The sequence below is a fragment of the Malaclemys terrapin genome, chromosome 10, assembly GCF_027887155.1.
Source record: "Malaclemys terrapin pileata isolate rMalTer1 chromosome 10, rMalTer1.hap1, whole genome shotgun sequence".
NCBI lineage: Eukaryota > Metazoa > Chordata > Testudines > Emydidae > Malaclemys > Malaclemys terrapin.
Window position 1 is genome coordinate 19,774,823 of NC_071514.1, and position 16,037 is coordinate 19,790,859.

At 39.8% G+C, this 16,037-nt stretch overlaps 1 protein-coding gene across 1 annotated transcript in view; it reads left to right on the forward strand.

Moving 5' to 3' along the window:
- ATP8B4 (ATPase phospholipid transporting 8B4 (putative)) overlaps positions 1-15,737 on the forward strand; it is a 170,594-nt gene extending 154,857 nt beyond the window's left edge. The window contains 5 exon segments of the mRNA XM_054043060.1: positions 6,933-7,016; positions 7,694-7,939; positions 11,138-11,276; positions 13,083-13,213; positions 14,911-15,737. Coding sequence (XP_053899035.1) covers positions 6,933-7,016; positions 7,694-7,939; positions 11,138-11,276; positions 13,083-13,213; positions 14,911-15,192 — 882 coding nt within the window. The 3' untranslated portion in view covers positions 15,193-15,737.
- The last annotated feature ends 300 nt before the right edge of the window (positions 15,738-16,037 follow it).

Genomic DNA, 16,037 nt, shown 5'->3' on the forward strand with positions numbered 1-16,037 from the left:
GCTTCCTCCGCCACTCCCATGGGTGGCCTAATGACCGGTCAGCCATTATTCCTGCAGCCTCCACCATATCCAGTGTTGCCCCTTCCGGGCCCGCAGGCACCTCCTTCGGCCACCCCTCAGTTTCCTTGAGGGGGCAGTGCCTCCTAATGTGGACCAGTGTATGGCAGCCCCAGCAGGCTCCCCGCCTCTTTCCTGCCTTGGGTCTTTCTTGGTCCCTCTCAGGTCCCACCCTTTCGCCAGGGCGGATCTGGACCCTCCATCTCGGGCCTGGGCATGCCCACTGCATGTGCCCTTATCGCCCACAGGCCCAACATGTCCATAGCCACCTGGGTTCCCTCAGCTGGCAGACTGTCCTAAGGATTTGCCCCTGTCCCTGCTTGGGCTGAGGTGCCCTGCCCCCTACCCCAGTAGGGATAATCCCTTTGTAAATGTCCATGTTTTGTACAGGCATAACACGCCCTATGTTCCCTGCCCAGCCTCTGGGTCCTAGCACTGGGCTTTCCATCCCGCTCTCGGCGGCTCCTCCGAAACAGTTTTACCAGGCCCCCTGCTCCTCCGCCAGCTGGCCCAACTTTTCATGGTGGGCCCACTGCACCTCCCAGAGTCCCTGTGGGTCATCAGCCCCCTTTTGCCAGGAAGCTGAGGCCTGTCCCCAACCAGGGGTAGCAGCTGGGGCCTCTGCAAAGAAAGCCCCAGTATACCCGGGATCCATCATCCCTTCCTGTAGCTCCAAGCAATAGTCCCACAGTCCTTGCCCTGCCCCTTATATCAGGGGTGGACCACATGTGCCCACATTCTCCACCACATGTAGCGAAGCGAGACCTACCAGCGCAGCGCCTCCTACTGGTTATCCTGGGAATTAGCTCTTGTCCAGCCCGGAATGCCCTCTGCAGGCCGGTGTCTCACCTGCCTTAGGGCCCCCATGTCCCTCCTGGATCCTGGTGCCCTTTTTCCTCTGGGTTCTGCCCCCAGCAGTAACCCACAGTCTGGGTCTCCCCTCCCAGGGGAGACCCCAACCCTCTATTCCCACCTTGCCTCAGTGACTACTGCCAGTCATCATCTAGCCCCCACTCACTGGGGCAAACTGCAGTCTGTAAAAGGCCACTCATCATTGGCAAGGGGGCGTGGTCAGACCAGCTGCCTCTGCAACCCCAGTACCTGTTTTGGCCTTTTAGCAAGGTCCACAACCTGGGGATTTACCAGGCTGGAGCTCCCCAGCTCCCCTTGCCTTTCCCCAGCCCTGCTCCATTCCCTGTACCCTGAGCTCCCAGGCAGCCAGGTCTGTCTCTCTCCAGAGCAAGAGAGAGACTGACTCAGCTCTTGGCTCACAGCTCTTTTAGAGGGCCAGCTGTGGCCTGATAGGGGCGTGGCCCCAGCTGTGGCTGCTTCTCCAATCAGCCTAGCCTTTTTTCAGGAGCAGGGCAACTGCCCCACTACATTATGTTCACCAGGAACTCTGACTGTCCCCAAGGTGCAATTTTTGGGGACAGGTGATAGAGCATGCTATCGTGAAGGCACAATGACTGCTCTCATTCCACTTGCTTTCCTGCAGTAATGGAAAGTTGCAGAATGGCTCAGAAATATTTCTCCTGGAGACAAACCAATCCCGTGTAGAAAAACAAACAGGGATGGGGGTTTGTACTTTTGTATAGTAGTGATGTTCCTGGATACCTTATGAATAACCAGATAAATTAGATTGCTGTGCTTGAAATTACAAATATAAACTATTTCCTGATTTTCTACATCTCATTATAGTAGCTATTCAATTGAGAATATAGGAGAAGAGGACTTTCATTATACTGTTAAGAACTATGGCTGAAATATTACAAAGTGGACATAGAAATTTAAGCTTAAGCACCTGACTGTATGTAGCTGATTTTCACAGATGCTAAGCACCTACAAATCCCACTGACTTGCTCAGCACCTCTGAAAACCAGGACACATATACCTTGGTGCCTACCTGTAGATTTAGGAATGTAATTGTAGGCACTCAAAACTGGAAAATTTTGACCTATAGTTACATGATACAATAGATTAACCAATTACAGTAACAATTTTTGGACACTCCTTGTGTAGCATAAATGTGCCAGTCTATCCATTCCCCACAGAAGAGAAATATATACACTTATTAGGAGAAGAGAATATATTTTTCTCCACAGGAGTTTTGAGTTTTCTTTTAATGAAAACATAGGGTGAAATGCTGGCCCTTTTGAAGTCAGTAGCAAAACTACTGACTGGAATGGGTGCAGGATTTCATCCACAGTCCGATTTTGTATGAAAATCTCTGTAGTATTCTCCCTGGTTTTTATCTCCTTCCATTCTTTGATTCATTTGAAGAGCTAATATATCTAGAGTAGGACCTAAAAAAAAATCTGAACATCTATATCTTCTTTCATGTGCATTTACAGTTACCTACACTGCGCAGCTGAAAACTCTTGGACAGATATAGACAGATTAGGCTTTTCTAGATGCAATGTTGACTTTAAAACAGCCTTATAATTACGTAAAGAGATGTGTTGTAATTCTTTACTACCTTAGATTGCCTTTCATTATTGCTGCCACTGCTGAATTTGATCACTAACTGTTGCTCTTTGATTATATGCTCCATCTGGCCCAGCCAAGGTAACTGGCAGGTGGGCTGCATGTCACAGATGTGAATTTCTGGAATATGTTCCTCTGGCATCTGCGTCTGTGAGATGTTCTTTTAGGTGACTCCATGATTTGTGATGCAGACTTAGTGACAGCAGTGGATGGTGGTGTCATTTTGCTGGTGGATTGTAACTCATTGTATTTTACTTTCAATCTAATTTAAAGTGTGAGTGATTGGGTTCCTATTTATGAGTTTGCAAACAGTCCCTGGAGACTCTCATGCAAGACCTATTCAGTGTGAAATTCTGGATTTCCCCTATTCCCAAAGCTACTTACTATGGGAAAGGATGCAGTTAATGCTCTCTGGGAAACAAGAATTCCATTTTGTAAAAAATGTCAATGTTTTGACATTTGGTTTCATTCTGTATCATAACAAAAATAAACCTTTCACAAATTAGAAGAGAGGGAAGGGGAGAAAGAGAATAGCCAATAGTTCCCAGATGACGGCATGCATCTGGGATGTGGAAGATTCAGGTTCAAGTCTGTGCTCTGACTGATTTGCAGTGAGAAATGGAACCTGGATCTCCCACATCCCAAGTGAGTGTCCCAACTCTGGGTGTGAGTGTCTCTTACTCTCTCAAGCAGATATTCCATCCTGGACCTGAGAAACCTTCCTGACAAAGTTTCAATTTTGATGAATTGTTATTTTCTGAGGAAAAAAAATGGTCAGAAAGTTCCAACTACCTCTATGTGCAAGAGGGATGGGCAAACTGGATCAGATAAAACAAATGGCTCTCACCTTCACCCTCAAACTCTGTGTGCTACTGCAGATCTTGGTTTTGTCTGAAAACAGAAGTATAAATAAGGAAATACCATATTCTGGCTCAGCTATAACTAGAAAGAAACAACAATCCTGTGGAATCAGGCATTCTCATGGGATGTTATCCAGCCCAAATTCCAGGCAGTTGAGCTTTGTACAATAGTCTATATCAGCTCTTAGATACTCTGGTGTGACTGAACTAGGCCTCAGATGTTGAGATATGTACATATCAGCGATAGAGAAAGTTCCAGATTTTGTTGGGAGTAAAAGTTGGAAATCTGAGTCACAAGCACACCCAATTTAGGCTTAATCAATTTCTGCCTTTATTTATGCAATTTCAGACAGAGTTATTGTGACTTATAGTGCCTGAACATACATTTATAACAGACAATTACAAATGTAATTGGTAAAGGGCCTGAGTTACCACATTTCAGGGCACTGGGAAATCCTCCAATACTTCCTGATGATTGTCATCTCCCCTGATCTGTTGGTCTAGTCCTTCAGTCCAGTCCTTCAGTTTCTGGTCCGGTGTTTCTCCAGTGTAGGCCTATGTTCACTTAGGTCTTGTATACATTTATACATTACAGATTAAGTAATCTTTATCAAATTGGCTCTTAACACATCAACCCTTTGAGTTTTAGGTTACCGACACATTATACATGTGCAAGCTTCAGTTACCCAACTTCTGCATTTTTTCTGCTCGTTTTGCAGTTTCAGTGTCATGGTATTTTTTGTGTCACCTTGCCGTAGGTCTCCCAGTAAAAAAGGCTTCTTGGTGTTACACATTTGTGTGTTTTCACCCCAAAACTTCCAGCACAGCATTGTCTTGTCAGCAATATCATCATTTTAAATAGATTAGCAATTCTATGTAAAAGAAGAATTGGAAAAAAAACACTTATGCCAGCAAGGCCTTGGCCTAAGTGTTACTTAAGCTGTACTCCTTCATTGTCCTAATTACAAATCATTAAAAGAATATATCTATCAAAGCTCTTCATCTAACCATTAGAAATTCTTTATTTTATATTTCAGTGTTATAAGTCAGTATGTTATCTCCCTTCTACCCTTTAATCGGTTAGAAGGGCAGGAGTTATGGAAAACATTATAATTCTTTAATGTCAACATTTCTTATCTTCTTTAAACATGGGTTTCCATTCAAAGTCCAGTTTTGTTTGTGAATCATTATAAAAAAACTTCATTGGAAAGTTTCCTCTGAACACATTTTTTAGGGCCGTCTCAATTTTAGGACCTCGATATTTAGTTGACATTAATGGAAATCCAACAGCCTGATTGAGCCCCTCATGATGAAGTAACATGCAGAACCCTATCCAGTATATCTCACGCTTATGACTGAGTCCTCCTACAGCTACATCCCCACAACACACACATCCCCAGCACTACCTCCTGCCTTCAACTGAAGTTGTGATAAACTTTCTTCTCCTCTCACATACATTTGAATCTCTTTTGCCTCCAGTAACCCCAGTATGTGAACTTGAAGCTAGAAGGAGAGCCAGAGAACAATTGCCCAAGCCCAGAGCAAGGTCTCAGTTCTCCATCTCTAGAATGGGGATAATAGTAAATCCCTACTGAATGGGGCGTGGGTAGTATCCCTTTAAATAGTTTGGGAGCCCTCTAGTGGGCTTTCCAGTCTCTATTGCAGAAGCCACCAGAACCCCACAGAGTAGCAGTTTATATATGTAGCCAGGTCTTATATGTTTGTGTACTAGAGAATATGGTTAGTTGAAACCCAGCCATGTCTGTTTAGTTTCCTCATAGTCTTAATGTTATGTAAAGAGCAAAGATATAACACTATCTCACAGGGATATTTTAAAGAGAAGTACAGCAAAAACTGAGGTGCTTAGATATCATGGTAATGGAGGCCATATAAGTACCTAAAATAGATACATAGATTAGAGAGCTTAATCTCTGCCACGGCCTGTTGGCACTAGAGTCTGACAAGATTAGAGACAGGGAATCAGTGATGGTGCCCTGGTTCATGAGATGGGTGTGTACTTTTGGGGCCTGATCGAGCTACCACTGAAGTCAATAGTCTATCATAGACCTCAGTGGGAGCTGAATCAGGCTCCACATATGGGGTTCCAGTGCCCACACAGGTTGCATAAGTTTAAGGCAACTGCTTCTGTGTTGTGCTCTTGCAACCTTCCACACTTTTGTGTACACATATGTGGACTCTTGGATATCAGGTGAAGACACGCATTTTTAAGTGCTTGTGCCAGAACATTTCTTGGGGCCTTATTTAGGAAAGTTATGAATCAAACCAGTTGCAACTACTGGCATTGTTTGCTTGAGAAATGAGACTATCTGATGACAATATGCCATTGTCAACACTACAGGGATTTAAGGGAAAGCTTTTTTAAAAGAATATGGAAACAATTATCCTGTCCATGAATATAAAAAAAATCATTGTATTATGCCAAACAATATAAACAAGTCACAGTTGGAAATATGAAAATAGCATGTGACTGTTAGACTAGTCTCAAAGGTTTTGATTACCTGTGAAATAGTTATCCAAAGGTCTTAGCAGATATAGTGGCTGGCTAAAATTGCAGAAAGGAGCTCTGTATATTCAAGTATATTCAATTCCTTCTGCATTTCTCCAGTATATTTCTGCTAATTGCACAAATAAAGAACAGATGGAGAAGGGCACCTCTTATTTATTCTATAATGTGTTTTCTGAAAGACAGAATTTTTATAATAAAAATAGCTTTATAACTTTCAAGTAAAGGAAACTAAAAAGCGGTATAAATAAAGTGCAACTTTAAAACGAGGGGTGCTTAGAAAAAGGCCTTCATCACTAAATGGATTTGCAACTTATTGTTTGTATAAACTTAGCAATGGGGACTTGTGTTTTCATGTTGCTAGGAAGGATCGGGCATAAGTCCAAATTGATCCTTGTAGATAATCTTCAAACTTTCACCTTTAATTCAGACTTGGCCATTTTTCCTTGGTTGGAACCAGACATCCTCCCTGCTTGATGAGCTAAGATGTACCTAGCCTGCTCAAGGGTTACAAGAGAAGCTGAGTTGAATGTGGGATGGCCAGATCCCTTCCCCATACCACATGCCTCAACCCTGTTAAGGAGCCAAGTGTGCTACAAATGTGTAGTAAAAAATATGAGATTGTCTGGGATTTTGAAACTGCTATTCAATAATCCTCCCTCTGTGTCACTCTGCCATTTCCAGATTGGGTATAAACTCACATCTTTTTCTGGGATAGATGAAAAATGCATTAACCAAGCAGCTTATTAAACATTGTGGATTTGCCAGCTATCCCTTTTTTCATAATTAAGTATGGTATGAAATATTATTGGATAACCCCTTGCATAGAAAGCAAATCACTAAACTTTTAGATAGTCATTATTTTACCTGTTTTCAAAATTCAGTTATCCTGTTCATGGGGAGCAGATGTAAAGCGTCCTGTTGTGTGTTCTGTTGTGCCAAATAATAATAGTGAAAAGTTTTAAAAATGACACTTGTTCACTTTATCAACTGCATCTTCTTTTCAGACTGTTTATGACCAGTGGTTTATTACCCTCTTCAACATTGTCTATGCTTCACTGCCTGTACTAGCTATGGGTTTGTTTGACCAGGTACAATTTTATCTTATTTATAGCATGACTTAAATGTCTAAAATGGAAGCAATAAATGGCATTGATAGCATCATTAACAAGTCAGTTTTAAATGCAAATAATGTATAAGTAAATTCCCTTTATTTATCTGCCCCTCAGATTATTCTAATTTATGCTGGGAAGTAGCCCCCAAATGGCTCCAGGATCAGGCGGTAGTCCTTTAAGACACTGGCTGTGGGCTCATGATTCTTTGACTGGTTCTGCGCAAGCCTAAGCCTTAGCCTCAGCAATAGACTGTCCCCCAATCCGGCGATTGCTGGAGAGCACTGTGTTCTGTCTACAACCCTTCCCTGCTCCTGTTGCTCGCTACACCAAGATCAGGGAAGTGAGGACATAGCATAGAAGCCAACTATGCTGGCTGCATATTTGTTGGAGACTCCCCCATGTCAGTGGAGCCCCCATCAGGGCCGATATGGCCATTTTCCATCTCCTTTGTAGCATTAGTGGGACAGAGCGGGAAAGAGAATCTTCTTCCCTAGCTCTAAGCACACTTCAATTCTGAGAAGGTACTGTAATCAAGGGAAATTCCTTCTGACCTTTATTAAAGGCACAGGAATTTTACTCACTCTGTGGCATACAAACTTTAATATTTTCTGACACTATTAAAGTAACACGTTATCCAAATGGATTTGTTACAGGATGTGAATGAGCAGAATAGCATGGATTATGCGAAACTCTATGAACCTGGGCAACTAAATCTACTATTCAATAAACGCAAATTTTTCATCTGTATAGCACATGGAGTCTACACCTCTTTTGCCCTTTTCTTCATCCCTTATGGAGCATTTTATAACACAGCTGGTGAAGATGGAAAACACATTGCTGACTACCAGTCTTTTGCTGTCACAGTTGCAACATCTTTAGTTATTGTAGTCAGTGTTCAGGTAAATAATAAAGATTTGTGTTTGGTGTTGAGTTTTTACAGTATTTTTTTTCTCATTTCTAAATACAGAAGTTCCTATTAAAAGTGACACCTACACTTGAAATTGCAGGCGATTGAGACAATTTCTAAAATTCACATATAAATACTTAATGGTCTAAACTAGGGTGTTCCTCCTCTTAGAAACAGCTTCATCAGCTTGATATATTTTTCTAAGTATAGGGTAAAGAGCTGAGTAATCAAAGACTTATCTGAGAATACTGACCCCATTGAGGCCTTAAACAATTTGAGAGAGTCTGGATGATAATAAACATATTTATCAAAGTCAGTTCCCCATAATAGTTTTCTATGAGTTATTTTAATGCTGACTGCAAAGGATTGTAATGGATAAATCCCAAATGTGACTGGGTGGTGAACAAGTTAAAATTTTCCCCTGGAATTAAGAAAGAGAACCTGCCCCACTATGTCTTGTTTTACTTGTCTAGCATGAAGATATTGACCTCTAAGAAAGGCTGCTTAAGGTCTTCCAGGAGAACAGGGGCCTGATGAGAGCAATTAGGAAATAAAAGAGAGCAGGGATTAGAGTGGTGGCTTTAGGCACAGTTGACCTTCCGATAAGAAGTAGCCACATTGGCCAAACTTGATTGATCCACCAGGCAGGAGGGAATAATTTAGATTCTGGAACTGAATATTTACTAGATTGCTCCCTTTCTGTCAGCCTTTAGGTCCTTGCTCTGGGCATGGGGGCAGGGGAGAGAAGGGAGTGCTGGGAAACATTTAGTTAAATACCCTGTCAGAATGCTGTATGGTGTTTTTCTTTAGATATGGAGTCACCTTGTGTTATGCTGCGACTGAGCAGCTGCTCACACTGACATAACAAGCTGGCAATATATTATTTGTAGTTGATAACTATAATTTTCACAAATTACTCAAGAATTCAGAATGTGCTTTTGATAAGGAAGCGTGTAATGAATGCATGTAGTGGTTACATGATTAAGCTTTGGGATGCTAGTGAACCATAAATCAAGATAAGGTCAGAATTCAGTTTAAGTGCTATGTTCATTAAATAACGCAAGAAGCTTGACAGAATTCATATTTCTTGGATAATGTAATGGAAAGCGGATTTCAGAATGATCTGTCATTGCAGAGTGGAATTGTATTTATATAGTATAGCACCTTCCTTCTTAGGATCTCAAAGCAATTTACTGATATTATTCACTTGAGCCTGACAATACAACTGTGGTACTAACCACATTTTACAGAGAGAGAATCTGGGACCCAGAGCAACTAAGTGATTTGCGCAAGGCCACCCAGGGAAGTGTGTGGCAGATCCTGCAATACCACCCAGATCTTGCGGCTCCTATTTCTTTGAATTAACCACAAAACCATTCTTTCTGCCTTTTCATGTTTTGTTCCTAAATATTATAAAGCTTTCAGAAAAGAGCTTTCACATTTTAGGCCTGATTCTAATCTCACTTCTGCTGGCATAGATTACTACATGTATTGTAAAATCTATCATTGTGTATGAGGAGAAAAGGGGTGGTGATACTTCTATTGATATTAGAGCTCTGCAGAGCTCAGTGGTTTTGGTATACAGGGGTTCATATAAAGTATTTTTTTTCAGTACTGATTCATGTGGTTTATATCTCCTGAGTTTTGGGTTGAGTTTGTGATACCCTTGAATTCCAAATCGGATAGGAAATTCAAACAAAACTGATGAGGTTTGCGTGGTTTCCATAGACTGTTGAATTGCTCCAGGATTCTGTGAAAGGGTGAAGAACCCCCACAAACCTTCTGTCAAATCTAGGATGATTCTCATTTATGATGAAATGCCAATCCAGATAGGTTTTATATGGTTTGGGGTTTCACAATGAGAGTTTTACTCACTTCTGTTAGATCCTACATATGCATACAAGGAACAAACATAAGAAACGATTAATGTTAAAACTCAGAACTGGCCCAGAATCTCTATTTTTCATTTAATTATTTTTTCTCATTTTGGCTTTGCATTTGTTTTGCCCCCACACTTAGCTATTGCATTCCACCAACAGTTCTGAGTTTTAACATTAGCAATTTCTATGCCAATTATTTTGAATGCAGTGTTGTTGTAGCCGTGTTGGTCCCAGAATATTAGGGAGACAAGGTGGGTGATGTAATATCTTTTATTGGACCAACTTCTGTTGGTGAGAGAGATAAGCTTACACAGAGCACTTCTTCAGGTCTGGGACATGTAGTCGGAGGGTACGTCTACAATGCAATTAAAAACCTGCAACAGGCCCAAGCCAGTTGAGTTAGGCTCATGGGGCTTTGGATAAGGCGCTGTTTAATTGCAGCTCTAGGACCCTGTGAGGTGGGAAGGTCCCAGAGCTCAGGCTGCAGCCTGAGCCCAAATGTCTACACTGCTATTAAACAGCCCCTTAGCCTGAGCTCTGTGAGCCCAAGTAATCTGGCATGGGCCAGCCACACATTTTTAATATAGACATGCCCAGAGTGTTGCAGCTAGGTGCACTAAATGCTCCAATAACAATGATGTGCGTAAAATGAGATAATCTCTATGCTCTTGAATGAACTCACACAGAAAAACTTTTAAAAGACAAAAACACCATATCACCTCTGGATAAACACTTTTCACAAAGTTTCTTATTCTGAAGTAATTATTCTCCCAGCACAAAAACATGCAAAACAGAGTCCTGAATTGAGCCACATGATGGCATATAGTTAATGTTATGTGCATCTTGGTTCCTAAATTTACTTTTTATTGTTTGGAAGATATAAAACTTCCTTCCTTGACTTGAATATAACTAAAACTTGCACCCCGACTTGAATATACATAAACTCAGACATAAGTATTAATCTGCCCATTTAAAAAAGTGTTTTTAAGAACAATTCATTAGAAGGTTCAACTAAATTCCTAAAAACTATGTGTGCATGGGAGAGATTGAATATGTTGTCTGCTACAGTTTTGGTGCCTTTTTCAATTAAATATTTATTTATTTGTTTATTTATTTATTGAAAAAGAGAACATGTGATGGGAAAAACTAAAAAGTACCAAACAGATCCAGAGCATTGTATTACATTTTTTAAAATCCCAAATCCCTTCTCTGTTTAGATACGTAACACTCCACTCAATAAGATATGTAGTATATTTTCTAAACCCTTAAAGATTCTTAGTATAATATGTTTTGTCTCATTTTATTTGCAGATAGCCTTGGATACCAGTTATTGGACTGCCATCAATCGTTTTTTCATCTTGGGTAGTATAGCTGTGTATTTTGCCATTTTATTTGCAATGCACAGTGATGGGATTTTTGTTATATTCCCAAACCACTTTCCTTTTGTAGGTGAGTCTATTACCTGGTATGCGATTATACAGGCAATATTTATGCAATTTGCCACAATCTATATAGAGTTAGATCTTGTAAGTACATAGAAGAATGGCAGATATGGGAGGGAAACTTGGCTTAACTGAACTGATATTGCTTAAGTAATGTTAATGCTTTTCAAATTTACAAAAGCATCCTTGCTATATTGAGAGGCCTTGGCAACAATAAACAGAATAAGTAAATTAGTGAAATGAAATTTACATTTTGGAGATTTTTTTTCTTTCTTGCCTGCTCAGAGCGCTGGCCAGAATCCGCACCATCCCAGGAATCCTGTGCACAATGGGGTCAGAACAATTTGCTGAGAGGATGTAGTTTGTGCAGTGGCTATGCCATACAAGGCCACTCCAGTAATTACTGAGCCCCAGGAGGACTTCACTGAAGTCAGATGATGACTGTGTTCTTTCAAATGCATTTTTGATAGCCAAATGCAAGCTACAGGAAGTGGAATGTCTGTTTTTTTTAACAACTAGAGGCTTAAAGCATCAAGGAACTTCCAAAGCTATTTGATGACTTGAGATGAGTTTGTTTATGCTAATAAGGACAGCTGGAGCCATATGGAAACTTGGTAGTGTGATATGGTTTGAATCACCCAGCAAAATCCTCCAGAACAGGAGTACCTGCCACTATCCAAACCTCAGAAAAACCTTCATAAACAAATTCCAGTCCTACATTGCTTACACGTTGTGCATTTCCAATCAGACTTTGAACACTGCTAGCCTAAAAGTGTGTCCACCAAATCCCAGAAGAATATAAACTTTTTTTAATGGTGCAGATAGTCATGCTACCTCGTACGCTTGGAAATCTTGATAATCAGAGTCATGGTTAAATGATGTAGAATGTTTCTGATGGCACAAATGGATCAATTGTTTTAGTCTACAGGATACCATTAGCAAACTCGCCAGTACAAACTTGGCAGATTTGCTAAATGGTCAACTGGAAATCTAGTCACTCTTGGGCTGAATAATGCCACTGTGACCTGTCTGTAGTGTAGATTGGACCATTTTGCTGTGACAGTCCACACATCATGCTAAACAGAAAATTGCTACTCCGTGCAGAGCCCCTGATTGTGATTTGGGAAGGAAATGAAGTAGTATTAAATAAATGAAAATAATTAACTAGATGGGTTGAAAATGTGCATATTTCTTAATGAAAACGTCGGTTAAATGTCTGTTGGATGGCTCAGGTGACAAGCAACGGGATATGGATCCTTTGTCCTTTAGGACATGGCTTGTAATGTGGCTTTAGCGGTTTAAAGCCAATTGATACCATTTGATGGTGTGTCAGAATTAGGGCCTAATACAGAGTCGATACTTTAAATGTAACCCTCTCATGAATCATATGTGAAAGAAGAACAAGGTGGTCAGAGTATTGGTCCAAAGAGCAGAGATTGTCATCTGGCCATTTGAACAGAAACCAAACAATCTGACAGTTCAAAAATTGATGAGGAATCTGATATGAAGAAAAAAATAGTAGTGTCACCACCGTCTTCTCATGCTGCTCTTGTGTTCATCAGTGCAGCCACTCACTTAAATCCTCCTTTGGAATCCATCTTGCATTTTTGGATTATGTCAAATTTTAGATGTTGCCAAAGAATTTTGTAATTTCAGCAGTAAGCATTTGTATCTCTAGAAAAATTCAAGCATTTTTGTAACAGAAACACATGTTAACATAAAGAAAAGATAATTTAATATGTCTCACAACTGCAAACTATTAACAACAGCCTTGTACTTCTAACAAATATGTTTCATTTTCTTGTGTTAATAGGAAATGCCCGTAATTCCCTGAGCCAGATAAGTGTTTGGCTTGTCATCCTCTTGACTACTGTGATTTCAGTCATGCCTGTAATAACATTCCGATTTTTGAAGGAAGATTTAAATCCAACGCTAATTGATCAGGTATGACTTAATCCTATTATGTGAGAGTTTTTCTTTATCATTGCATCCCACATATAGAGGGAACTAAAATTTTTCCAGACAGACAGAATTTATAGTTCTTACATAACTACTGGGGGGAAATATACTATTAGTTCTCTCAAAGCATCACCATCGACTCTATACAATTTGGTATGTGCAAGAAGTGAAAAATAATACTTAATTCATAATAGACTTTTAGGTCAGCATTTTTTTTTTACTTTTTATTTATAAGTTTTAAAAAAGTTAAAACACACAAGCAAAGAGCAATGTTGTGCCAGAACTTTTTAAGCAAACTAATTTATATTGGACCTTTTGCATAATTACTGATAGCATAATATGTCCCAAGGTTTTACATTCTTAGGAGTAAATAATAAGTGATGTCCCATCCCAATAGTTAATTTTTTTAATGGCTTATAGTTTGGGCCAAATGTTGTTCACCTTGCACATGTGAATAATCTCACTGACTTTAGAGGGATATTCACATAAACTGCTGGTTAAAATTTATTGGATTAGAAATTCAGATAACTTAAATCGATGCCAAATCTTAACAATAAATAGATTGTTTTCTGCCATTCCTTCACTATTCATAAAAACACATGAAAAATAAAGCTGTAAAGTATATTCCATCTACATGGTAATTTATCAATCAATATAATAATCCCCATTGTATTCAAGTTATTGGGTATAAACTAGTGTAACAGAATGTCAGGTAAGGTCACAGTTCTACATATGCTGTGAGTTTATTTTCAAATTTTAAAAGGATTAATTATTTGGGGGTAAAGCAGTTGACAAAATGATTCAAATGTCCTCTTTAATTCTCTGATTTCAGTGACATCAAGGTGGCCAATTAGCTCTAGGCTCCCTGCTTCTAATAGCACTTAGGTAGCACTTCACATCTTCAAAGTGCTGTTATGAACATTAACTAAAAGTATTATTATTCCTATTTTATAGATTTGAAAAAGAGACAGTGAGATTAAGTGATTTGTGCCAGGCCACACAGAGAATCAGTGACAGAGCTAGTATTAGAACTCTTGCCTTCTAGGCAGGAGATCTTCACTCCACACTCTGGCCTATATACTGCACTGAGCTGGAATGGCATAAAGGGGTCCTAAAAGCCCTGGTTCAGCTGTGGAAGTAGTCCCTTGGTGCAAGCATTGGGGAAGACAGGCATAAGGCTGCTTTCCAAGGACATCCTCATAAACTCAGGCATAGGAGGCAGGGCTGCAGCACTGCAGAGATTCCAGGGAGTGCTACTGCCCATAGGGCAGTCCATGGAAGCTACCATAACTCAGACAGGCCCCAGGGCTGTTGCAGTTATGCCAGATACCCCAGGACTGGGAGTGTATAAAGGTGAGTTAAAGCCATTTTAGTCCCCTGTTTCTCCGGGCTGCAAGTTCTGTGCTGTGCCTCAAGAGTCATACCACAGAATCTTCCCCATGGCCTTCGCTCAGCCCAGCAGAACACGGTGCCTCTCTAACACTCCACTGATGGCTTCAGCACATGTTTTTACTTTGGAATCTACTGGAATCTCTTTCACCTATGTTGTTGTTTTTGTTTTTTCATTTTGTTTGGGTTTTTTTCATTATAAAGGCCCCACCAATATAACTGAGATCTAAAAATTAGTCAGAGTTTACAACACAAAAATAATTTCACATATCAATGGAAACTTTCCCCCTAAGGTTCGGAAGTTGCAGAAGGCTAGAAGGAAGCAGAAACCATTACAGAACTACATGCGTCAGGTGTCCAGAAGAAGCTCAAGAAGATCTGCATATGCTTTTTCTCATCAAGAGGGCTTTGGGGAACTTATAACATCTGGAAAGAATATGTGAGTCAATAATTCACATCAAACATCAGAGTTAGCTAGGACCATGCATAATAGCATCAGTTGGATTGAGAATTTACGGAAGAAAACAGCAGAGACAGTGAACAGCTTCAGTAGTGACAGAACTGTGAAACTGTGAGTCAAAGAAGAAAACAAAAGTTTATTTTAAAAAACTGTGGCCATATCTTTGCACTGTTTGCCACTTTGTAAACATTAAGCATAAAATTTCCACATGTGCTGAGTACTATAGCGGAAGTGTCTAACCCACCATATTTTACAGCATGTTCAAGAATGTTGTCAGCACACAATATTTTCAAAGGGAATCTCTTGTTTTTTTTAATTTTTTCCTTTTTCTGAAAAGCGTTTACCATAGCAAAACAATGTGTGTAGATACTTCAAGAGGTTGGACTATCCATGAGAATATCTGTAAGAAATTTCCCTCAAAGTTAAGGGAAAATGCAGTATTCAAATACTTGAATTAGTCATATATTCCAGTATAATTATTTCATACTGCTGAAGTCAAGGGCATTTAAAAAAATGGTTAGAACGAAACCATGGTAAAAAGTCATTAACCTCTTTTTAACTGACTTGTATTTATTTAAACAATATAAAAGTTTCAAAGTCAAATGATTTCAGGGTGTATATTTTTAATATTTGAAATTAAGTTTTTAAATTGTTTATAAATTGAAACCAAAAATAAAATACTGTGTAATTATACAATATCTGTCCATATGTGCAGAGTGTTTCTGTTGTTTGCATTCACTTCTATTTTATCTGCTGTTTAGTAATTAAGTGCATAGTTTGAAGTTACGGCATAACTCTTTCAGGTTAATTCCTGCTGAGATATAATGGTCCTGATTCCCTTCTCTGCTCTGATGTAAATTAGAAATGACTTTAGAGAATTCAATGGAATTACAAAAGCATTAATGGGAAGAGAATCAGCTCCAACTTTTCTTTTGTTGTCTTTAGCACCTTGGAAGGTTT